This window comes from Trachemys scripta, chromosome 1, assembly GCF_013100865.1.
Source record: "Trachemys scripta elegans isolate TJP31775 chromosome 1, CAS_Tse_1.0, whole genome shotgun sequence".
Taxonomy (NCBI): Eukaryota; Metazoa; Chordata; order Testudines; family Emydidae; genus Trachemys; species Trachemys scripta.
In genome coordinates, this window is record NC_048298.1 from 106,200,049 (window position 1) to 106,225,093 (window position 25,045).

Consider the following 25,045-nt stretch of genomic DNA (forward strand, 5'->3'; position numbering starts at 1 on the left):
CCACCCCACCCCCTACTAGCCCACATTTCTCCATTAATTGGACCTCCATGTCCTGGGCTTGATCCTTCAGCACATACTACTCCCCCAAGGGACTCACCCTCTGTCTTGGACTTCACTGTCCAAACGCATACGATGATATCACACGTCTGAGCTTCAGCCCCATCACAGACACAATCTCACACTGCTCCCTCCCAATGAGAAACCCTCCATGTGAGCTTCACGCCAAAACACACTGACTGCTCCGTCAATGGAGGGAGCCCCCTTTCCATGGTCTTGCCCCCCAAGGACACACAGTACCTGCACCTCCCCTACCAATGGATCTCCCACTCCTTGGTTTCATTCCCCCAACAGGCACCGTGCTCCCCCGTAGCCTTACTCTGTTTTTCTGGGCTTCACCCTCATGACACACACACCTTTCCTGTCAAGCCCCACTGCATCCCCCTCATTCACTGCTGCCGCATTAGCACCCAGCCCTGCCCTGGAGACAGCTGCTCTGCTGGGGACGAGGGGGACAAAGTCCCAGGATGGCTTGCTTTCTGTTGGCCACCACTCTGCCTCCCCTAAGAGGCACAGTCCCAAATGCATACCATTGAGTCCAGCTGGGGAGTCACACAGGGACCAGCCCAGGGTTGTGTCTCCCCTCTCTGCCATTGGGGTAAACAACACAAGCCCTCATGACAGTTAAACTGCCCTCCGCAACATTCCAGGCCCCCACATGTATGCCATGCTTCTTGCCCCCTCTCAGCTCAGGAAGGGCTGTTGCATAGTGGCTTGGCCAGTCTGGTGCCCTGCCTTTCTTCATATACAGGCACTGAATTTTAAATGTTCCCAATTAGTATTAAATTGGTAAAACTAGGGATGCAATAAATCACACTTAGTTTTGGGGTTCGAGTCTCTAAGTCAGTGACAGACTATTTAATTTAGTAGAGGGCCATGGATGACCCTTTGAATGATTGAACCAAACTTTATTCAGAAGTAAAATGGTTAGTTAAGCAACCAGCCCTACAATTACCATTTACAGAAGTACTACAATAATACTCAATTTCAAAGATGATATGGTATATCAATGGGTGATCAATCCGCTGATAACAGAATGCAGTATAGCCTTACAATCCTTTAACAAAAATGACTAGGGGTATGGAACAGCTTCAATATGAGGCGAGATTAATAAATCTGGGATTTTTCAACTTGGGAAAGAGATGACTAAGGGGGGATGATAGAAATGATAGATGGTGTGGAGAAAGTAAATAAGGGGGTGTTATTCGCTCCTTCGCATAACACAAGAACTAGGGGATCACCAAATGAAATTAATAGGCAGCAAGTTTAAAACAAACAAAAGAAAGTATTTTTTCACACAATGCACAGTCAACCTGTGGAACTCTTTGCCAGAGGATATTGTGAAGGCCAAGACTATAACAGAATTCAAAAAAGAACTAAATAAGATCATGGAGGATAGGTCCATCAATGTCTATTAGCCAGAATGGGCAGGGATGGTGTCCCTAGCCTCTGTTTGCCAGAAGCTGGCAATGGGCATCAGGGGATGGACTACTTGATGATTATCTGTTCTCTTCATTCCCTCTGGGGCTCCTGGCATTGGCCACTGTCAGAAGACAGGATACTGAACTAGATCGACCTTTGGTCTGACCCAGTATGGCCATTCTTATGTAACCTAATGGTAACCTTCTAGAGTTAATTGGAAATCTCTCACAATTTAGCAAGGCTACTCCTCTTACAACATATTATAATACTAATGAACATTAAACCTATCCATTACTGTATTCATATTTCTGCCACCTCTTTATTAGCTCTTTACATTACACATTATTTAAAATTAACGTCTGCACCAATGTCCTTCCCATGCTGTCAGTATAACTAGCATTTTCATATAGCATTCCAAAGTCTCAAAAACATTCAGGCAGGGCTAATCTAAGTTGTGCCAGGAGCTGTACCAACCCCCAGCAGCCCAAGGACAGGGTCAACCCAAGATGCCTCCCCATAGTCCCTGTACCACGCTCTGCACCAGCACCGGGATGAGTCAGATTTAGAGGCTGGCAGCTGGTGCTAGATACACTGAGGGAGATGCAAGGAGTGTGAAGTGAGCAGAAGTCCATAGGGGCATTGAATGAGTGAGAAAGGACGGGGGAGCCAACTGAGGGGCCTGGGATGGGGCAGAGAGTGTGTGTGTGGGGGGAGGGGACATGAACAGCAAAAATTTGTGCCAACCCCTAGAGCTCAGGGCTGTTTCTAGAGGCCCTGCCTATGTATGGAAACATGGTGGACTGCTTGTATCATCAGCCAGGGTGAGAAATTGCTAATTCATATCCAATCTGTCTAGTATGTTAGGCTTAGTTTGTGTGTTGTTTATTTGCTAGTTAATCTGCTTTGATCTGTTTGCTATCACTTATAATCACTTAAAATCTATCTTTTGTGGTTAATAAACTTGTTTTTTGCTTTATCTAAACCAGTGTGCCTTTGAGTGAAGTGTCTGGGGAAAAAATTCAGCTTGGTTAACACAGGTTTGTTGCATATCTTTCCCACATCGAGAAGAGAGCAAAATAATTATGAGTTTACATTGTGCAGATCCCTGTGCAGTGCAACTCGGTATCATTTTGGATATATACTCCAGCGGGGGGTGCGAGCCTGGGGAGTTGGGAAATTGGCTGGTGTCTGCTGTTTGTACTTGGGTTGCTTAGGTACAGCACTCAGGTAGCTCACTTTGGGTGAGTGGCACCATCTGCTGTCGTGTTGGGTGATAACAGGGTCTGGGGAGGCTGGCTGTGTCTCCAACTAAGGAAGCAGTGTGGAAATCCTGAGTTTTGGCCAGCTCTATTTATGCAGTCAATTACAAGTGGCATTTTCAAAAGCAGCTTGCTCAGCTGGCTCAGAGATACTGCCTGAAACTATGCTATTGAATTCAATTTCAATTCTTATACCATGTCTGTCACTGTGGTCTCTGAGCACCTGGCTATCACTGAGTTCAGTACAAAGCTGGAATTTCAACATAGCCGATATGAGCTCTTGTACTTCAGGCCCATCTCACTGTCTCTCCAGTAGTCTGGCAGAGACAGAAAGGAGCAGTCATGTATCTGACTTGCCAGTGAGCCTTCACTTTAATATGAACTGCTTTGGGATTTTGGAGGTAGGAAAATGGTATCCCCCCATAGCAGGAGATGCCACCACAAAACTCCTCTCCTGATTTACCACTATCTTACAACACAAAAACCTTCAAAAGTTGGCGGGGGGGAGGGGAGAGAGGGGGAAGAGAGAAGATTCCCCTTAAGTTCATGCTCCTCACCATTCTTTCACTGGTATCTCCTCCCTCCCCTCTTTTCCCCCTTTATCCACATACTCCCTCCCCTCCACTCCCACTTAGTCACTCTTTCTTCCATGCCTCACCTCCAAGGGTACAACAAGGGAGGGGTTCAAGGAGCCCAGCCCTCTGATCCCTCTCTTGGCTAGCTCTGAGCAGAGATCCAGCAGCCCCTGTCTCCCATCCTGGCCATGCCCAAGACAGCAAAGCAGGGAGGCCCCATGGCCAGGGGCCCACTACCTGCACAGGAGTTAACGGCTGGGGCACCTGCTTCCCCATCCAACAGGGGAGCTCCTACTGGAGTCTCAGCACTATAGGCTGGGAGGGGAGGTCCTGGCACTTTGCTGAGCCCCCTGCTCCTTGCGGGGCAGCAGCAAGGAGGGAGTCTGCAGCCTGGGTGCCAGGGCTTTCCATGGGGAGTGGGGATGCTGGGCTGGACAATACTTCTCCCTGCAGTCTCCGGGCTGAGCCCTGCCCTGCCCTAGCATCAGGGGCCTTGGCTTGGCATGTCCCAGTACTTCCTTCTCTGGCTGCAGCCCCATAGCCCTATCTGCAGCTGGCTCTGCCCTCTCTGAGCCATGTGCCAAGCTGAGCCATGCCCATGGGGGACAATGTGCCCCGCCATTTTCTCTGAGCCAGGACAGGTGCCCTACTGGAGAGGGGTCCTCTCCCTGGGCCCGTTCCTTAGAGCATTCCGATTGCTCATCTCACTCCCTGGATTTTGCTAGAGCTGGACCCAAGGTCTAACATCTTATGAAGAGTGGGTTATTTGTGGCACAGACTTTTCTTCTCTCTGAGATCACCTTTGTCCCAAGCACAGGAATGAATCATTGTCCGGATTCTCTGTGTCTTCTGGTAGATGGCAGGATTGTGAGAGAAAGTGAAGAGGAGGCTCCTCATCTGAGGAGACCCTAAACACAGAGCAAACCTATGTATGTACTGAATGTGGGAGAAGCATCAATGATAGATGAGGACTTTACTCAGCATCAGAGACTCCACACGAGAGCCACACCTGAACATGAGAAAAGGTTCAGCGATAGCTCTCCCTGACTCAACGTGCTGTAGGAGTATCTGCATGCAAGGAGGGCTTTTTGACCTACGCAGCACACTAGACCAATGTTTTTTGTCAATGGTCTTAATTTGTCACAGGACTGTATTTAATTTGTTAGCGAATGGGAGTGATGCAATAGCCTTAACTGATGATGAAGATGGTCAATAACCAAGTGTTATTAAAAGCTAAGAATGCATCAAACATGGAAAGATCCAGCAAATGGGGAAAAGAGAGAAAATAGATTTGCCTTAGAAGCTGGAGAAATTATTTTTTAAAATCATTAAATTCTAAATCAAATGGTTAGGAACTTCTCAGGAGCTCTGGTGCAATTAGACATTCTGGATGTCAGCCACATACCTCTTCCTATAGGAACACGAACACTCTCTCTCTCTCTCTCTGTGGAGCAGTGAGATGACTGCAGGAGAAACAAATGCCATCTGGAACTGCTAAGCCATGCAGGAGCAAAACTGAAACATTTTTGTCATGGCAAGTGCCTTCCTATGCCATGCAGCTCCCAACTGGGCAGCACATGCTACAAGGATCTTCTCTCCTAAGCCATCTCTGCATGGTCTAGGAGCTGAAAGCAGTAGAAGATGAGTCTTAAGCACTAAGGGATGGCAACTGCGTCCCTCTGCTCTTCCACCCCTTCAGCTCCATCTCCTGCTCACCCCTTAAGAGCAGCTCTGATGGTTCATGTCATTCTTTTCTTGCTGTCCTGAGTCACAAAGGATCTGTCTCATTGCCTCCCACTCTGTTCTTTTAAGGCAGCAGCATGGAATCAGGCCCAGGTTACCCATCAAACCTCCCCTTGTGAGCAAAACCACAGAAAAAGGCACAGATGTGGAGAAGGGAAGCAACTTGGCGGCCAGATAAAGTGAGGAGCTGGAAAATAGCAGGAGAACTGGAGTTGGTTTATGGGACAGAAATGCAAATTCATACAACATATTTGTAAAAAGATAAATGATACAGCCACTCAAAGAGCTCAAGTGTACGAAGGATGGATGACGGAGATCCTCTTGGGGTGCACTTGAGACTAGAGTTTGTGGGCAGAGGGCAAGGGGACAGCCAAGAAAACAGTGGATAGACCGTGTACAGGAGAGTAGAGTGGACATGGAGCAAGTGTTGGACTGGCAAGTCCAGGAAAGGCTGGGAAAGGGGGAAAAAGAACACTTAAAGAGCTTATATACCATAGTAATGAACATGGTATGAACCTAGTGAAGGAACAATAATCCACACCGTGTAGAGTCAAGCACAGGAGTTTATTACGCACAGCACTGGCGGAGTGTCACTTTGCTTATTAGGCTCAGAGACACTGCAAAACAATTAGTTACAATAGATTATATATGGTGCTCATTGGGCGGAGAGAAGCGACAGGAATGGGTTTTCCCAAACCCCTGGATAGGTTCTAACAGCAAGACAAGATAAGAACAGTAAGCCAATGGTCTAAAAGATTACATAATGGTTCCACCCATGACCCAGATTAACATATTGCTGACACACAGGTAATTACCCCCAAACAATGTCTATTAAAGTGTATAGGTTAAATCCTAATTTTGGGATCCAGGGGAATGAGGTAGCAGCTCTCTCGGTTGACCAACAGGTACATTCCTAGAGATTTAAAGCAAAAAAGCAGTAATTAGTACTTAACAATTTCACAAATTACCCTGGCATTTCTGTGGGCTAGGACTGGCATACATCTGTGAGGGAAGGGTGTCATAACTCATGTCAATCATATTAGGCCTCTCCCCGAACTTTGTCTAGGATGTGAGAAGTATTGTACCACTATCTCCTCCCTGCATTAGGGAGTAACCGTGAGGCCTTTCTCAGCATTTAATGTGTCTATAACTCACGATAAGGATGCCCAGGGCCGGCTCCAGGGTTTTTGCCGCCCCAAGAGGCGGGAAAAAAAAAAAAGCCACGATCGCGATCGGCGGCACTTCAACGGTAGCTCCACCACGGTGCTTTCTTCTTCGGCGGCACTTCGGTGGCAGGTCCTTCCCTCCGAGAGGGACCGAGGGACCCACCACTGAATTGCCGCCGAAGAGCCCGACATGCCACCCCTTCCCCTTGGCCGCCCCAAACACCTGCTTGCTGAGCTGGTGCCTGGAGCCTGCCCTGAGGACGCCCAATTACATTCGGAGTTATGCTGACTCCGCTCACTGACTTGAAACGCACAAGGTTATCTATTTACCCCAGCTTCCTCTGAGCTATGTATTGTTCTCTATTAGCCAGCCCCCATAGCCCAAGCCAAGCTCTGGAATCCAGGCCTATATTGAAACGTTCTTAGCAGAAACTGTACTTAAGATCTTACATCCATAGCTAATGGATTCTGACCCTTCACCTACATAGAGAGGATCCTCCCTGTAGCATTGAGAATGCTTTTCATTCTATCCAGATTCAGCTTGTGACTGAACAGACACTTTGGCCCTGGAGTACCTCGATATCTGATTTTTTTCCCATGTATATTTCCCATCTGTTCAGATTACACCTTCCCTCAGCAGAGAAAGGTGTTGATTTGGTGAGTTTAACCATTTTATAGTATGGACAATTAAATAGCTCCAGATCCTCTCCACAGCAACTTCTTTCCCAGAGCCTGATACAATGACATCAATAATATTATCTTAAGTATCTGATTTCAGTGTATTCCATTTAGCCCATTGATTTCCAATGAGCGAGTGATTAATTTCTAAGTGTGTAATTAAAAATCTAAATTCACATTTGTTGGTTTGTATTAAAAAAAAGCCCATAATCTAACTATCCCTCCTTTATTTCTGACCTCTCTTCTACCCTACTTGCTCCTGCTTTGGTCTTCCACCCCAATCTCCTGAGCTATGGTAGGCCTCATAGTGACCTGCTTTTCACCATACGCAATAACATACTGCAGAGGGACAGACCGAGAGAAGGGACAATAGCACGTAAAGCAGCTTGCTCTGTGGGATAGAGGTGCAGTGGTCCTATCTCTTGTGGTTTTAGCTAGAGCAGTGGTCCCCAAACTTTTCCGTGGGGCGGGCGCCCGGACGACTAGCCGCCGAGGACCGTGGCCACCGGACAAGCAGCCACCGAAATGCCGCTGTGAAGCGGCAACATCAAGAGGCATCGCCGCCGAAATGCTGCCAAAATTCGGCGGCATTTCGGCGGTAGCGCTTCTTGACGTTGCCGCTTCTCGGCAGCATTTCGGCAGCTGCTTTTCCCAGTCTCCCGTATGTGCTCCCCTTGCAGCTGTTCTGCCTGGTCCTCCCTTCAGGCTCTTCCACCCTTTCAGCTCCCCTCTGCCACCCCTTGTCTCCTGCCTTGTTCCTCCCAGTCACTCCCTGCTTCTATGTGCTACCCCCCTCCCATAACCCCCCAGGCCTTGCCTGCCCTCTCTGCCAGTGTCTCTACCTCCTGTCCAGCACCTACTCCCTATTTCCCATGCTCCACTTTCCTTCTTCCCCCTGGCACCAGTTATCTCTCTGCCCCTCCTCCCCGACCTAGTTCCCTTTCCCCTTCTGCCTATCTAGCACTGATATCTGGTCCTTTGTCCCCACTTTCTTGGGGCTGTCTTTTACTGGCAGCTCAGGAATGTGGGGGTCAAATGCTCTGTGACTACCAGTAGGAACAGCCTTGGGCTACATGCCAGCTTGTCTGCCTAGGCTCTCAGCTCCACTCACAGCTCCCAGTTGGGAGCCCAGGTGCTGCCCCAAGGCTCTCGGCCCCCCACTCCCTGCCAGGAGCCCTGGTGCTGCCCAAGGCTCCCCACACCCTGCTGAGAGCATGGCAGCCACTGGGTGGGGAGCAGAGAGCTGGGGGGCAGCCCCCAGGCTTCAGGCAAGAAGCGGGGATCTGGGAGCCTTGGGGCAGCACCCGGGCTCCTGGCAGGAGCCTCGGTGCACCAGGGCTACCAGTGGGGTATGGGGAGCCAGGAGTCCAGGGGCAGCCCAGCTGGGAGCAGGGAGCCAGGAACCCAGGCAATAGCCTGGTTGGGAGTGGGGAGTCAGGTGGGTGCAGCCTGGCACTGAGTGGGGAGCCTGGCAGGTGCAGCCCGGCTTGGAGTGGGGAAGCTGGGCAGTAGCCCAGCGGGGAGCCCGGCAGCCAGGCTCTAGCTGGAGCCCCCAACCCATGCCGCTTTCTTGTCAATTTCACAGCTCTATCAGGGAGCCTGGACATTGACAAGAAGGACAGCCAACTGCCCATGTAAGTAATGTGCAGTGTCTGCATAGCAGTAACTACATGGACATAAGCCCTAGGCCTCTTATGGGGGTGGCGTTATGATGTCAGTGTAGCAGGTCACTTACATTGGTGGGACAAGTCTGTGGTGTGTACGCTATTGCTGCCTTTCAGAAGCCACCCCACACTGCCCCACATTGACAGTTAAATTGGTGTAAGCGCTCCTGGGGAGGACACACACTGCTGACACAAGGAGCATAGTGTGGAGATGCAAAAGCGATTTAATTACTGCAGTGGGAGTGGCTGTACATCTATGTAATCTAGGTCAACTAATTTTGTAGTGTAGAGTTGCCCCAAGGCATTTATTTCACTCTCATGGTTTTCCGGCTAATCTCCTGTTGTTTGGTGTTATTTTGGGTGGGGTGAGGTGTTACGATTTTTGCTCTCTTGGGAGTGGCAATACAGGATTCCAGGGAGCAGTGGCGAAGCCCCCAGCACCCTCCAGTAAGTGGAGAGAACTGGATGGGAGAATATAGCGGGGTAGCTGCTATTAGGGCTTGGCTACACACGGAGTTATTCAGGACCAGCTGAAGCTTCTTTGCTCAAGGTCCAGCAAGGGGTCTGTGGTAGACCAGGGACTTGCACTCAGATCTCCCATGTCCCCCGTGCCCTAAGCACTGGACCCTCCTTCAGGTCCAACTATTACTGTGGCTTTGAGCAGTGCTGCAGCACAAGTGCTCCAACAGCACCCCACCTGTCAGCATGCCCCTCAGCACACCCCAATTCTGGGGGCTTACCAAGGGCCAGCTGAGTGATTTACAGCAGCTCAAACCACCCTAAAGGGGACACAGCAGAGGCCCAAATTGGGCCCCTGTGCTTGAACCATTTTCCTGGCTACAGTTGCCCAAAACCAAGAGGGGGAGAAAATCGCCCAGGAGCCCCGTGGGAGCTTTGTTCTGAGTGGCAGGGGATGGTGCAGGCCAGGGGGCTGTGAGTGGCCTTTAGTAGGAAAGGGGGCAAAGGAGCAGAACGGAGGGAAAAGGGAACGTTTCTCCCCTGTCTGGGGAAGTGAGGGTTAAAACCAAAGAGCCGGTTCTGGAGAGGAGGACTAGAAAGTCCTGCCCAGGGGGACTTCAGCGACCTGGAACGTCCTGTTCCCTGCAGCCCGCCGTGCACATGGCACCTGGCGCCGCACAGCTACAACCCCGCACCCCCGGGCGTTCACACTGAGTGACCCGCTCCTGCGGCTTCCCCCAGCCACACGGGTGAGCCGGGCAGGGGGGCTCGGTAATGCGGGGGGAGGGGACACAGCAGGGCGGGGGCCCAGGAGGGGAAATCACTGCCTGTAGGAAGTGACCGCAACAAAGGTGGAGCTGGAGTCTGGATTTGGGACTGACTCGGAGAAGGAGAACGAATCAGGGGCCAGGGCCCCTCATCCTGAAGGCGTCCAGATCAGGGAGTGCCCCTGCAGGATTTCTCCCCCACCTCCCAGCTGGACAGCTGAGGGACAGCATGGGGCGGTGGGGTGTCTCTGCGGATTTCCCCCCAGCTCAGGGGCAGCATGTGGGGAGCTGTACGGGGATCCTCAGGCTCAGGCACTGCCGGATGATCTTTAGCAAAACCGAGTACTCCGCCTACCAGGATTTCAGAAAAACGTGGAAGGGAGATTGGGGAAGACTGGTGAATGCTAAGGGAAGGGATTTAAAATGAAATTTGGAGGCGGGAGATGATGGGAGAGGGCTGGGGTCAAAGGAAGAGAGTTATGGTGATGCAAGTACATTTTTTTGCAATGGGCACACTTGATTTTTTTTTTTAACAAAAGAAATATACTGCAAAACAACCCCCCCTCCCAATTAAAAACTATTCTGAAATGTTGCATAAATGGTGGAACTAATCAGAAATTGTAAGCCTTTACCAGATCAAAATAAAAAAGCAGAAAGTGAGACCTTACATACCTAACTTAGGGTTTGTCTAAACACAAAAGTTGTGTCGCTTTTACCTACATCCCTATACTGTAGTTTTAAAGTGGCACAACCCCCCAATGTGGACACAGATATACTTATATAAAAGTGCTTATGTGGGTATAGCTCATTCCAGTATTGAAAGGCAGAGTGGATAGAAGTTGATTTGTTTTACATTAAAAACATTGGATTTTTTTCATTTAAATATATATTTGTTTTTAAAAATAAACCTGTTTTAAAATTAAATTTGAAAATTATGACAAGTTATGTTAAGGCCTAAACTTGCTAGAAACTATTTAAATAAATGTGCTGCATCAGGGAACTCTCCTCAAATTTGAATGAGTTAAAGGGTGCTGCTTTTTTAATGATGCACATCGTCGGGGGAAACATCTTTAACTTTTGAGGTCAGGACAAGCTTTATAAATATGTAACAAAGTCCTGTACTGCATTAAGTAAGAACCCGTATCATTTTCCATTTTTACAATGCAATGAAAGTTGGTAATCACATTTTTCCAAATATAAGTACTTCAGAGGTTTTTGTTTGTTCAGAAAAAGCTTTTCCTTCAATTCCTTTTGGTTTCAGTTTAGCTAGCAGGTGTAGAGAGACTATTTCCTTCATTTGGACTAGTTCATTCAAAGTTGAGAAATTGCTTGGGATTTGAAAAAGAAGGAAAGTTGGGTTCCTCTTCCAAGCTATGAATAAAAACCACATGCATAAGATGAGATTTACTCATTCTAAAAACATGAATGCTACTGGACCACTTTTTTCAAAGGTATTTTGGCACCTAAAGATGCATAGAAGTGCCTAGAGGGACTTTCAAAAGTGCCTAAGCAGGTGGCTATTATTATTATTATTTTATTTGTTTGTTTTATCCTGACACTGAATAAACTCAAAACAAAAAGATGGCCCTTGCCCTGAGTAGCTTGACAGGCAGTGATCTGACCACATGAGCATGGTCAATTTTTTTTTTTTTTTTTTTGTAGGATCACAGCAAAGGAAAGTTTTGAGGAGAGCTTTGAAGGATGCTTCGAACCTCCAGGACACTCAGTTAAGAGCATCAAAGGTGTGCGGAGAGGCAGGGGTGGGACAGGTGGTAGCTTGCCTGGCAGCTGACTGCCAGCTCAATGTCAATGAGAGTTAGGAACCTAACCTGGTTAGGCAGTTTTGAAAATTCCTGTAGGCATCTAAATACCTTGTTGGATTTTCATCTGGCTTTGGTCACTGGCCTCTCCCAATTCCTCCTCAAATACTTTCCTATTGTTTTATAGTAATAAATGCCCAGATGTGTGCTGAGCACTTCACAGGAATGTGTAAAAGCCAGGTCCCTGCCTTGAATAGCTCACAGTACTGCACCACCAGTCAGTGGGAGCTCTGTCACTGATCTCAGTGTGTGTAGGATCACACTTCTGGGTCCTAGTCCTGCCAAAGAATCGGCAAGGATGAACCCTGATGCCTGTGCAGGGTCGTGACTAAGGGTATGTCTATACTACCCGCTGGATCGGCGGACAGTGATCGATCCAGCAGGGGGTCAATTTATCGCATCTAGACTAGACGCAATAAATCGACCCCTGAGCACTCTCCTGTTGACTTCTGTACTCTACCGCCACGAGAGGCACAGGCAGAGTCGACGGGGGAACGGCAGCAGTCGACTCACCGCAGTGAAGACACCGCGGTGAGTAGGTTTAAGTACATCGACTTCAGCTACGTTATTCACGTAGCTGAAGTTGCGTAACTTAGATCGATCCCCCTGCCTCCCAGTGTAGACCAGGGCTAAGTCAATAGGACTCCATCCAGACGCAACGCTCTGCCTGTACTGATTTCTAGGCAGAATTGGGGCCAAAATGTTCTCACTTGTCAGTCTTGTGAATCATATCATTCCCCAGAAAGGGGACAGGTCAGGAAAGACAGACTCACAGTGATAAGACTTAAGGTTAGGCACCAGGTTTCCTCTGTGTGGGGCTTTTGGGCATACTTTCCCTCATTAATCACATCTGATTGTTATTGAGGTTCATTGCCCCTGTTTTCTTTCCCAGGACCGGGATTTTTGACTGCTAGGGGTGAAGTGACCTCTTAGAGGGAACAAGGATAAAAACCTTGCGTCTTTGATCTCCGGAGCTCTGAGAAAATGGAGAGCCTTAGAGGCCCCTATATAGGTAAGACCTGTTTTAAAATAAATTTACATGATTAATTAGCCAGTTTTAAAGCTGGAATTCCAAAACAGCTCATGAGTAAGGCTAAGATTTTGTCATGGTTATTTTTAGTAAAAGGCATGGACAGGTCACAGGCAACAAACAAATTCACAGAGCCCGTGACTTTTATTAAAAATAACCATACAAGCCGCGGGGCAGAGGTTCACAGCCCCAGCGGCAGCCCCCACCGTGGGACAGGGGCGCACAGTCCCGGTGGTGGCCCCCAGTGCAAGCGGCGGGGCATAGCCCCGATGGCGGCCCCCGCAGTGGGGCTATGTGGGGAGCATAGCTCCGGCTGAAGCTGCTGACAGCTGAAGCTGAAGAAGTCACAAAGGTCCGGTAAAGTCACAGAATCCGTGACCTCCGTGACTAAATCGTAGCCTGTCTCATGAGTTCTCATATCAGTCTCATTTTGTGATCTCATAGGTTTTGCTATAGTAGAAGTGCATTGTTAGGCTCTCTGCAGGAATCACCTATACATTGGTATGCCAAGCACTCTACTTTCTTGGGATTCGTCTGCCTGTTCTAAAAACTTGAGTCTGCCCTATATAAAATCCAGAATATTTGTCCAACTGTCTTAATACCCTGAATGTTGAGGAGGAGAAGAAATAAACAAGTTTAAAAAATCAGAGCCTAAAGCTTAGGCTTCTAAGTGACTTACAAAGAAAAGGTGCCCAATGAGACATGTTCCCAAATCACTTAGGCTCCAAAGTCCATATTGAGACATACGAGTGGGGATTTTTATAAAGCACATATCTTTTTGACTCCTCTTTGGAAAGATTTGGCCAATATTTTCTGGTTATTCACACCACATATTTTCTCTTTATTATGGAGGCTTTGTAGCAGATACCTGGCTAATATATGGTTTTCCACTTAAAGTGGAGTTCAGATCCCTTATAAAACAAAATCTCACCCTTGTCATGACCCAAATTATACCGTTTGAATCAGAATAAGCTTGAATTTTCAATATACTTTCCATTCTCTAAAAATGTCTAATTTGAAAAGTTTAACCCACTTTAAAATCACTAACTTCGTAATTTTTAAAATAAAGCAGTCTTAGGTTTTGTTTTTTCCCCCCACCAGGTCCTCTTACTGCACACTGCCAACATTTACACACTTGGTATTTCATGCACCGTGAAGCAGACAATATTCCACCCTTTGGAAATTACAAACAGTGGAAAATTATTAGGTGAGGTATGGGTGGCAAGATGTGACATGATGTTGGTGTGGATAGTAATGTTGCTCTAATTGGTGATTTTTCCTGATTTCCCCGCCCCAAGTGATTGCATTGACAGGAAACGCACTAGAGCACCCCTAGCACCGAGTTAAAAGTTTTTTGTATTGTTCAAAAGGTAGCTCAATCCCCTGATGTGGGGGAGAGGCAAAGTCCACTGTTGTCTTGGGTTAAAAACAAATAGGGTGGGCTTTTGCCCCAATAAGCTGGGGAGACTAGATCCCCATGTAGCAGGAGATGCTGATGGCAAACTGCTCCTCTGAGTTTCCCTGCTTATGATGGACTTTTCTTCTCTTCCACATCAGCAGCCTGAGATGCTTTTTGCAAAACAAGTCATGCTAAAAATGGTCCTCAATAGTCTGGAGGGAGAGAGCGGAAGGTCCCACAGTCCATTTCCCCTCCCCAGTCTCTCCTCACACCCATTTACTTTCCCTTTCATCCTCATACCTTTCCCCACCTCACTCTCTTTCACTCTGTTCCTCCTCCCAACTCTTTCTTCCATGTCCCTTTCCTCACTCCCTGTTCCTGTCTGGGGAAGGATTGTGCTGGGGCTGGATGCAAAGCTTATAGTCTTAGGCCTGATCTACACCTCACACTTAGGTCAACCTAGCTACATCACTCAGAGCTGTGAAAATTGTTATGCCCTGTGCAATGTAGTTAGCTCGACCTAACTCCCACTTTAGACACAGCTAGGTGGATGGAAGGATTCTTCCCTTGACCTAGCTACCTCCTCTAGAGGGGGTGGATTTATTACAGCGACGGCGAAACCCCTTCCGTCACTGTAGTGAATGTCTGCACTACAGTGGCATAACTGCAGCGCCGCAGCTGTGCCAGTGTAGCACTTGTAGCATGCAGACCTTAAGCTCATACCCTTAAGCTTAGTGGCTTACTTGTAACACACCCTTTACCCTTCCCTGAGATTGCCTTTCTCCTGAGCACAGGCAATGAGTGAGTGTCTGGATTCTCTCTTTACTTCCCTAGATGACGTGATTGCGAGAGAAAGTGAAGAGGAGAATCCTCAGCTGAAGCTAGACACAGAAAAGAAACTAGACACACATGCCGGCCCCATTAACTGTCGGAGGCCACGCGGCAGAGAAAATCACTATCAATGTACAGAATGTAGGAAAAGCTTCAGTGTTCATTCGGCGCTGATCAAACACCAGAGAATCCACACCGGAGAGAAACCCTATCAGTGCAGTGAATGTGGGAAAACCTTCAGTGTAAGCTCGACGCTGGTTACTCATCAGAGGATCCATACGGGGGAGAGGCCCTACAAATGCGTGCAGTGTGGGAAGAGCTTCAATCAAAGCTCACACCTCACTCAGCATCAGAAGATCCACAAGGGAGAGAAGCCATGTACCTGTACTGAATCTGGAGAAGGCTTTACTGACAGCTCAACGTGCGTGAAACATCCAGGACTGCATGCTGGAGTGGGGCCCTATAAATGCGCTGAATGTGGGAAAAGCTTCAATCGGAGCTCCACTCTCTACAACCACAACAGGATCCACACGGGAGAGAAACGCTACAAATGTGATGAGTGTGGGAAAAGCTTCAGTGTGAGCTCCAACCTCATCAGGCATCAGAAAATCCACACAGAGCAGAGACCCTATAAGTGTCTTGAATGTCGTAAGAGCTTCAGCCTGAGCTCAGATCTGGAAGTGCATCAGAGGCTTCACCTGGGAGAGAAACCCCACAAATGTTCTGAGTGCGAGAAAAGCTTTGATCAGGAGTCGCAGCTCCTGAAACATCAGCGAGTTCACGCTGGGGAAAACTCGTATGAATGTGTGGAGTGTGGGAAGAGCTTTAGTAGGAAGGGGAACCTCCTGAGACACCAGGAGATCCACACTGGGGACAAACCCTACCAGTGTAATGAATGTGGGAAAAGCTTCAGCCGGAGTTCGTCGCTCATGCAGCATCAGCGGATCCACACTGGAGAGAAACCCTACAGCTGCATCGAATGTGGCAAGAACTTCAGCTTTAGCTCCCAGCTCACCACCCACCAGCGGATCCACACAGGGGAGCGGCCTTACAAATGTATCGAGTGTGGGAAAAGCTTTGTGGATAGCTCGGGTCTCATTCAGCATCGGAGAATTCACACAGGAGAGAAGCCCTACCAATGCACTGAGTGTGGGAAGAGCTTCCGGCAGAACTCGGTGCTGATTCAACACCGGAGAACCCACACCGGTGACAAGCCCTTCGAGTGCGGGGAGTGTGGGGAACGCTTTAGCCAGAGCTCCACGCTGATCACACATCAAAGGATTCACACTGGGGAGAGGCCCTACCACTGCAGCGAGTGCGGGAAGAGCTTCAGCGAGAGTTCGCACCTCACGCAGCATAGGAGAATCCACACGGGGGACAAGCCCTACAAGTGCGGTGAGTGTGGGAAGAGCTTCATTCAGAGCTCGCAGCTCACCACCCACCAGAGGATCCACACAGGAGACAAACCCTACCAGTGCCACACCTGTGGGAAGAGCTTCAGTGACAGCTCGGCACTTACCCAGCATCAGAGAGTCCACACCGGGGAGCGACCGTACCAGTGCACGGAATGTGGGAGGAGCTTCAGCCAGAGCTCGGCCCTGGTGCAGCACTGGAGGATCCACACTGGAGATAAGCCCTATGAGTGCACCGAGTGCGGGAAAACTTTCAGCCAGAGCGCAGGGCTCACTCAGCACCGGAGCACCCATGCGGGAGAGAGACACTGAGACAGGGACCCATGGGCCATGTGGCACTCTGTGCCCGTGCTGTCAACAGTGGCTCTTTGCTGTGCCGAATGATGCAACAAAGCGGAAGCAGTGCTGCAATGTTAATTGATCATGAAACTATTGACTCGCAATCAACCTCTTAATTAAAATCCTCCTAAAAATGCATCGGGCATATTGTGATGCCGAGAAAGCTAACCCTTCCCCCACACCTGGCCTCCAAACATAAGAGGATGTTGTTATAAATTTTTAAGCCGAATCTTAGGGGAACTTAGCAAGAGCTTCTGGTACAAAGGCTTAGCTCGATAATGTCCCCAGCACAACACTAGGAACACTGTTCGTAATAGCTTGATTCAGCTTTGCCCTTCCCTTCTTGGCCTGTGACTGAGCAGTGGGCTTGTCTTGGGAGCAGCAGGTGGTGCATGAAGAACACCTATTTCATGTGCCAGTGACCTTCAAGGAGGTGACCATCTATTTCACCTAGGAGGCGTGGGCTCTTCTGAACAAAAGGCAGAGGACGCTCTGAGGGGATCTGCATTATTAGCCATTAGAGGACCTACATGGTGTTTCAGAGTAGCAGCCGTGTTAGTCTGTATCCGCAAAAAGAAGAACAGGAGTACTTGTGGCACCTTAGAGACTATATGCATCCGAAGAAGTGGGCTGTAGTCCACGAAAGCTTATGCTCTAATAAATTTGTTAGTCTCTAAGGTGCCACAAGTACTCCTGTTCTTCTACATGGTGTTGAAATGCTATCAATATACTAAATAGGGGCATTTCAGTGGCAGCTCAAATTCATACGTCAAGAGAATCTACATGGATGAGAAATCCTATTGTAAATGGGCAGGGCATATGTGGGGAAAATTTTCTGCCATAGCAAAGTCCTTTTATCTTACCTACAGAATGATGAGTTCCATGCCCATTGTGTCGTACAGGAGTCAATAGCCAATATGGGTACAGTGGCAGGTGGGTGGGTTTCCTATAGTGTTATATCTAAAACTCAAAGTGATAACTCTAATTTTGAAACACCCATTTATTTGTCATTTCTAAAGCAGGGGACAGCCTGCAGCTCTGAACTTCTTAAATTTGGACAGATCACTGTAAAAATGCTGGAACCCTTCCATCCCCTAGCTTCCATTCATTTTCTTTCACAAGGGCTTTAAGAAGTCTGCATTACATGATGGTGCACTGCTTAAACTTGGAAAGGACTCTGGGCTTATATGCTTTGCAGGTGATAGTTGTGTGTGACTGTGAATGACAGACCTTTGGGTTCATTGCTTTCATACATAAAGCACATGCTACACCTTACATTCAACTTTGTTCTGTCTTACAACCTTAATACCGTGATTTCAGCTTTTGAGTTTTGTACAGGTAACTCTGCTATCTAGTTGGCTAATGACACTTGTATAGCCAGTGATGCATGGAATCTGTGTACCGGGAAATGATTGCTTTGAATAAGTTGTTTGATCAGGAATTAGAAAAGAAAACCTCTGACCTGTGTGCACCTGTATGAAGGGTGCACTATACAAATAAAAGTGAAAAAAAATCTAGTTTTGTGATCATGGATCACCTGACTTTGCTTGTTCTCAGAGCATTATTGTGGGAGCAGAATTAAGGTGTTTGGGTTACAAATTGTCTGTCTTTCCAAAATTTCAAATGTTTGGATTTCTTATAAAGTTAAACTTGCAGAAGAAAAAACATTGGCTTTTTTCCACTCTTTTGATTTCTTTGAGATGTTTAGAGTTTTTAAAGTAATATATGCTATGAAATTAGAAACACAGACCTTGTCTACCCTGGATGCGTGGTGAACACTGGACTGAAGGATTTAGCCACAGAACACTTATTCGCTTCCGTGGGAGTTGTGTAGCTAACTCTCCTAGTCTGCTTTGAAAATCTAACTCTCCTAGTCTGCTTTGAAAATCTTAATCAGAGAAACCGTGCTACTGAAACTTGATTCACTGAGAAGGGAATTGATGTGTGGGCGTGTGTGTGGAGAGGTTGATTAAAACTCTGCCTTCTGAATTGGGTTTTTGTGTGTGTGGTTTGTTTGCTTGTTTGTTTGAACACCTATTTAGAACTCTGGTGAGTTCACCCATTTAGAACCCCTCACATAGGGGCTGAGAAAGTCACTAATCCACGTGTGAGGCATCCAAGGAGTCTAATAGGAAAGACTAGATTTGATGATCCCAATACTGTACTTCTAAAGTAAAAAGTAGGTGGGAGACTAAAATCTTCTGGTGCAGAGTATGGGGAATCTATAAAGCTGTCCTTACACATCATAAAGAAGCAGAAAAGGTACAAATCCATTTTTCTTCCATTATAGGTCACCCTTAAAACTAAACTCTGAACTTCTAACACTTGTTTTTTCATAACTACAGTGTTGTAAGTCTTTTTAGTACGTATCAACTTTAATTCCAGTGTAGCAGGGATTTTATGTGTGTAAGTGTGTGGAATGAACACTATATAGTTTTCAGTAACTTAACCCTTTTCTCGCCAGTAGTGTGTGTGTGTGTGTGAGTTACGGGACTTGGTTCAAGGTAGCATTAAGGGTCACAATAGGATTGAGGGGTAAAGTGGGTGAGGAAAAGGCACTTTTTGTTGTCTGATACATTCTGTCTTTCGTGGCCCCAGGTGGGTGGTAATACAAAGGGGAAAGTTAATGAAGGTAAGGGACACATAACCCTCTGCAGAAACTGAACGTTTGACACCTGTCAGGAATGGTGTAGTAATTATGTAGTCCTGCCTTGAGTGTTGGGGACAGAGCTAGATGACCTCTCAAGGTCCCTTCCAGTCCTACACTTCTATGATCTCAGAGATGGTGTCAGCACGAAGAAGCAGAAGGGGTTTTTTTGTACCAGTGTTGGATCCCCAATGGAAAAGATCCTTGACTGTCATGACCAGCTGTAACTGCTGCAATCAGTGGGAGTGGAGGTCTTTCCTAGAGACATCACAAAGCAGACTAATTAAACTATTCTAAGAGGGGTTGTGGATATTTGCTCCCACTAAGGACTTGCTTGCTAGGAATTTTGGATTGCCCCTTGCCAGCTGGACAGTGAAATCTTTATTAGGCAATAGGGTTAGCAAGTCTTAGCTTTTATTTTTTATAGCGTGGTGGAATGATGTAGAGCTCGAGGGTAAGGAATGGGACAGTTTTTGTTGCACTTATACTATTTCTGTCTTCTCTTAAGCTTGTCTCTTTATCACACTAAGAATATACATCAAAGAGACGTGCTACACAGGGTTTCTAATGGTGCAACCTCCAATAAAATGGCCTGATCGATGCAATCAGAAGGCATGAATTTAAGGACATTATTGAACATCCAGTATCCAGATAAACAATAAGATGCATTGACCGCATGTATTTATTTTGGGTGTAAAGGTTGACATTTTCAAAGTAGCGTTAAAATAATGGAAAACATCTTGATAAATCTGACCCTGTTGTGGAAAACTTAAGTCCCTTTTCTATTTTAAGATGACAGCCTGCAAGAAACCCTTTAGATTCTCCCTGGTGGGGAAACAGAGCAACACAGAGAGAAGAAAGGTGGAATGGCAGCTGGAGTAGAGAGGCCATTTCAGTGGGTTTATGGGACAGCTTGGTAAATTAGGGCTACCATACGTCCGGGTTTCCCCGGACATGTCTGGCTTTTTGCTCTTTAAATAGCCGTCCGGGGTGGGGTGGGGGGGATTTCTAAAAATCTAAAAATGTCTGGGATTTCCCCCTGGTCGGCTATTGAAAGAGTGAAAAGCGGCTGGCAGGGCGGCCGAGCGCCGCTCGCACTGGGGCCTCGGCAGCCAAAGCCCCTTCCCGGCTCCCCCCATCCCCTGCAGCCTTAGCATGCCGCCCAGCAATGCTGGGGGGCGGTGCTGTGCGCCTGTGAGGGAACGCAGTGGCGGGGCTGGCAGTGGCAGCCAGAGCCCCTCCCCCACTTTCCCCCTCCTCCACAACCTCAGCAGGCCGCTCAGCAGCGCTCGGGCCAGGCGGAAAAAAAAAAAAAAAAAAAAAAAAAAAAAAACACCTGCTCTAAGTCGAGTGGCATAGTAGGGGGGCCGGAGAGGTGGAGAAGGGGGGCAGGGGGGGCAAGGGGGGGGGGGGGGGTTGGATGGATCGGAGGGGTTGTCAGGGGGTGAGAAGTGGGAGGGAGTGGCTAGGGGGAGGGGCTACCCCCCCCAATGGAGTGTCCTCTTTTTTGAAAGTTCAGATATGGTAACCCTAGGTAAATAGATAAATTGTGTGGCAATTTGCAGCCCTCAGCCACTCCAGAAATGAACGCTGGCTCGATAGTATCCTTCCTGCAGCCTTGGGGCCACTTCCCATGCTGCCCGGATTTAGCTTCTTTGCCCCTTCTCTAGTCACCCTGTGCCTGAACACTGGGTTTATCACCAAAGCAGCAGGGCCTGAGTGGGGAACACCTGTTTCATGTGTGCCAGTGACATTTGATAAGGTAGCTGCATATCCCACAAAGGAGAAGTGGCTTCGTTTTCAGATGAAAGGCAGAGGTAGCTCTAGACGGGCAGTAAACATGAGCTTATGCTCTCTGTGCAAAGCCCTCCCCCCCAAGAAGCTGTCACAGATGTGCCTGAGGCATCTGGATCGGTTCACGTTTCCGTTCGGTCAATCTGATTTCCTTGGTGTCAACAGCAATGTTGCCTCCAGCCCAGTACTTGCTATACTAGAAAGTTTTGCCAGCCACACTTATGGCAGCTGTCTGCCGCCATAGCAATTTTGCTAAGAAAGAAAGGAATCCTTGTTAATGGTGTAGGTGACCGGGGGGGGTTAGACGAGAGCAAGTGACCTCGTTACATCAGTGCCCCCGAGTCATCAAGTTCCCTCTTCCTGAAGCACCAGAGGGCGCATGTCACAGCGATGCACTTGTCATGTGACCGGGGTCTTGCAATTTCCTGCGGTCCGTTTTCCTGCTATATCCAGGGTAGCAAGTGGGTTGTGTCGCAGGCTCCTGGGAACATCCATGGGCGGCTGAAGACAAGCCCGCCCTGGGCACGTATGTACAGACCGAGCGGAAAGCCTTCCTGTAACCTCGGCTTCATGCGCCCGGGCCATATAACGCCTTGTCACAGATGCTTTGGCGGAGGCTTGGGGGTTGTGTGAATGTCCCACTGTCCTTACAGGAGGCACTTGCGTTTGTTGTACCCGCGCCTACACAAACTCTACGTGTGGCTGCTGCAGCGAAACTAATTGCGGCGGCGTTAATGCCTTGATCGCTGGTTTAATGGAGAACAGTAATTGCTGCGGGGTCTCCTGGCAACAAAACCAAACCAAAACCAAACGTTTCAAACCCAGTTAGGCAGCGGGGAGGCCTGATTATTGCCTTGGGGCGGGGGGGGAGACAGGAATCCTGTTGGGGAGTTAGAAACTGCGCCATCCCAGCTGCCATAGCACTGCCAGCCTCTGTCGGCTACTAACCCCCAACAGAAGAGATGCAGGGACCATTATGAGTGCAGAAAACCTTAGACCTAGGAGGAGAGTGGAACCTCAGACCAGTGGCTCTCACCCATTCCCGACTACTGTAGCCTCTTCAGGAGTCTGATTGGTCTTGTGTACCCCCAAGTTTTACCTCTCTTAAAAACTACTTGCTTACAAAATCCGACATAAAAATACCAGTGTCACAGCTCACTGTTATTATAAAATAAACCAATTGTAATATAAATATTGTACTTATATTTCAGTGTATAGTATATAGAGCTGTATAAATAAGTCATTGTGTGAAATTTTAGTTTGTACTGACCTTGCTAGTGCTTTTTAGGTAGCCTGTGGTAAAACTAGGCAAATATCTAGATGAGTTGATGTAGCCCCTGGAAGATCTCTGCATACCCCCAGGGTTACATGTCCCCTGGTTGAGAACCTCTCCTCTAGGCAGCCTCTTGTAAGGTTTGCCTAAAGGGTAAATACCACCCTAGCTGAGACTGTTGTAAAACCTATTCAGGGGCTAGTGATCAAATCTGCACCTCTCTGCTTGTCAAAGCCCCTACATGGGACGCAATGTGGGACCCGTATTGAGAGGCGTGGAAAATATGTATGGGAGTTCTCCTTTACGGTATGTCTGCACTGCACTGGAGAGTTGGGTTTGTAACATGGGCACCCGAACTAGAGTCAGTTTGCAAAAAAACAGTAGTGAAACCCAGCTAACATAGCTAGAGACCTAATGTAAATAGTTATTTCTGTAGCCTCAGTTGAATGGGTTCTTTGCTGGGGATATAGGCAATAAGACTGAGGGGACACTAAAGTTGTGTGGGGCAGAAAGCGCTTTGGCACTAATGACAGAGAGTCTTCAGGAAGTCATTGCTCCTACTCAGCACCAGGTCGTGCTAAACCAGAGCTCTTGTTGCAGTTTCTGGGCTCCTGGTAGGGTGACCAGATGTCCCGATTTTATAGGGACAGTCCCGATATTCAGGACTTTTTCTTAGATAGGTACCTATTATCCCCCCATCCCTGTCCCAATTTCTCACACTTGCTATCAGATCACTCTAGCTCCTGGGGGTGTACGGGAGACACTGATGCTGTGGGGGTGGGGGATGGAGGACTTCAGCCGGGAGCCACGTGTGGGGTTTGCGCTGAGAGGGCTAGTGAGAGATCAGCAGGGAGGAAAGACAAAGAAACTAGTTCGGCTCCGGTCTGGGCAGATAAGGATTAAAACCATAGAGCTGGCAAAGCCTCCAGCTGGTAGAGAGGACTGCAAAGTCCTGCGCGGGGGGGAATTTCATAGCGAACAGCTTCCGCTTCCCTTCCCGCAGTCAGTCTGCTCGGAACCCGCAGGGCTGGGAGCGCGCGCGCACATGGACCCCGGTGGCGCGGTCCCAGGAAGGGACTAAGTCGGGCCTGCGCAGCGGTGAGTAGTGGGGGAGTCTGGACTGAGGGGTGCGGGCAGAGCCACGGCAGACAAATCGGTGCCTCTGGGAACTGAAACTGGAGCCACGTCTCAGAAAGAAAGGAGAAAAGTCGGGCAGGGTCCCCAGGCCCCCCACTAGCCAGCTCAGCTCCGGGGAGAAGTGGAAGGAAGTTTGGAGAAATTTGGGGGAGCAGATGGGTTCTAGCAGAAAGGAGGAAGTGGGTGTAGAGGGAGGTGGTTTAAAGGATATTAGGGGTTCAGGGAAATGGGGGATGGCGGAGGAGAGCTGTGGTTAGAGGAAATTGGCCTAGGATAGTACATTGGGGTGGTATGGAGCTTTGCTTATTAAAAGCAAACAAATACAGCAGCAGAAAAGGTGAAATTAACCAGCAGCAAGCAGCTCAGCATGAGGAGGGATGGGCTATAAATGCTTTAAAAGAAAAAGTTAGGACATGGAAATGTAAAGAACCAACAATACTCTTTGAAGGTAAAAAAGCATATTAGATAGCAGCAACAGTGGTGAAACTTACAATGCACCAACCAGGACCATTCATCTTGTTTATTATGTTGGAGCCTTATCCCCATGGTCTGCCTGTATGTTTGCCTGCCTAGATTTTTGGCTTTTTGGTCCAGTGTGCACTGAGGAAACTTTACCTCCCAGACTGTAAGCAGTCTTAAAATCATAACTGGCTGGAGCTATGGTGCAGATCAGATCTACAGGCAACGTGAGCCATTATTTTGGAACTGGCTAAAAGTGTTTTTGGCCACCCGAAGGCCTGCCCTTTGAAGTTAAAGGAAGACATGCTGTTAATCTCAATTCGGTGGTTTTTGAGGAAGTGGTGGGAGGGAGGGGGCATATTTGGGGGGGCATCTGTGGGGATGCACAAGGAGGCTTCATGAGAACATCTCACTGCTATTTGGCTGTCAGCTGTGCCCTCCTTCTAGCCCCTCCATGTTCCCCTGAGCTGGATTGGTCTTGAGGAGGGAAGGTGATAACCGTGGGCTGAGAGGAAGGCATGATCTACTGGTTGGAGGCAGCAAGGTGGAGTGGAGGGGAGTCCTGGACTTCATACTCCACTTCAGGGACTAGTGGTGGGGGAAAGAGGGCTCTGCATAGCCCTTTTCAGCATTGCAGGATTGCAGTGGTGTGAAGTAGTCTATTCATCTCAATGGGATGTTCCCAGATGAATCGGAACCCCCATGGAGATGAATGCAGCCTGCCATGATAGCTGAGAGATGTGAGCTGACCCATTCCTCTCAGTGGGTGTTCTCCTTCCTTCTTTCCCAAAGACTGCCCTAGCCCCTGTTGTCTTAAAGGTGCCACAGGACTGTTAGTCTGCGGAAACAGACTAACACGGCTGCTACTCTGTAACAGGTTTCAGAGTAGCAGCCGTGTTAGTCTGTATCCGCAAAAAGAACAGGAGTACTTGTGGCACCTTAGAGACTAACAAATTTATTAGAGCATAAGCTTTCGTGGACTACAGCCCACTTCTTCGGATGCATCCATGAAAGCTTATGCTCTAATAAATTTGTTAGTCTCTAAGGTGCCACTCTGTAACAGGACTCTCTGTTGCTTTTTACCAATTTTCAAGATAATTGCACTATGCGGGTG

General features: G+C 48.1%; 1 protein-coding gene across 4 annotated transcripts in view; it reads left to right on the forward strand.

Annotated features, from left to right (window-relative positions):
* Window positions 1-9,638: 9,638 nt before the first annotated feature.
* Window positions 9,639-25,045, forward strand: part of LOC117882280 (zinc finger protein 883-like) — a 29,176-nt gene continuing 13,769 nt past the window's right edge. Inside the window, exons 1-4 of one of the 4 annotated variants that reach the window (XM_034780468.1) lie at window positions 9,639-9,772; window positions 11,453-11,532; window positions 12,503-12,622; window positions 14,874-16,576. In XM_034780468.1, coding sequence (XP_034636359.1) covers window positions 12,595-12,622; window positions 14,874-16,576 — 1,731 coding nt within the window. In that variant the 5' untranslated portion in view covers window positions 9,639-9,772; window positions 11,453-11,532; window positions 12,503-12,594. Of the gene's footprint in view, window positions 9,773-9,860; window positions 10,188-11,452; window positions 11,533-12,502; window positions 12,623-14,873; window positions 17,152-25,045 lie in introns of those variants that run through there. The other 3 variants (XM_034780442.1, XM_034780451.1, XM_034780459.1) reach the window with 3 other exon arrangements.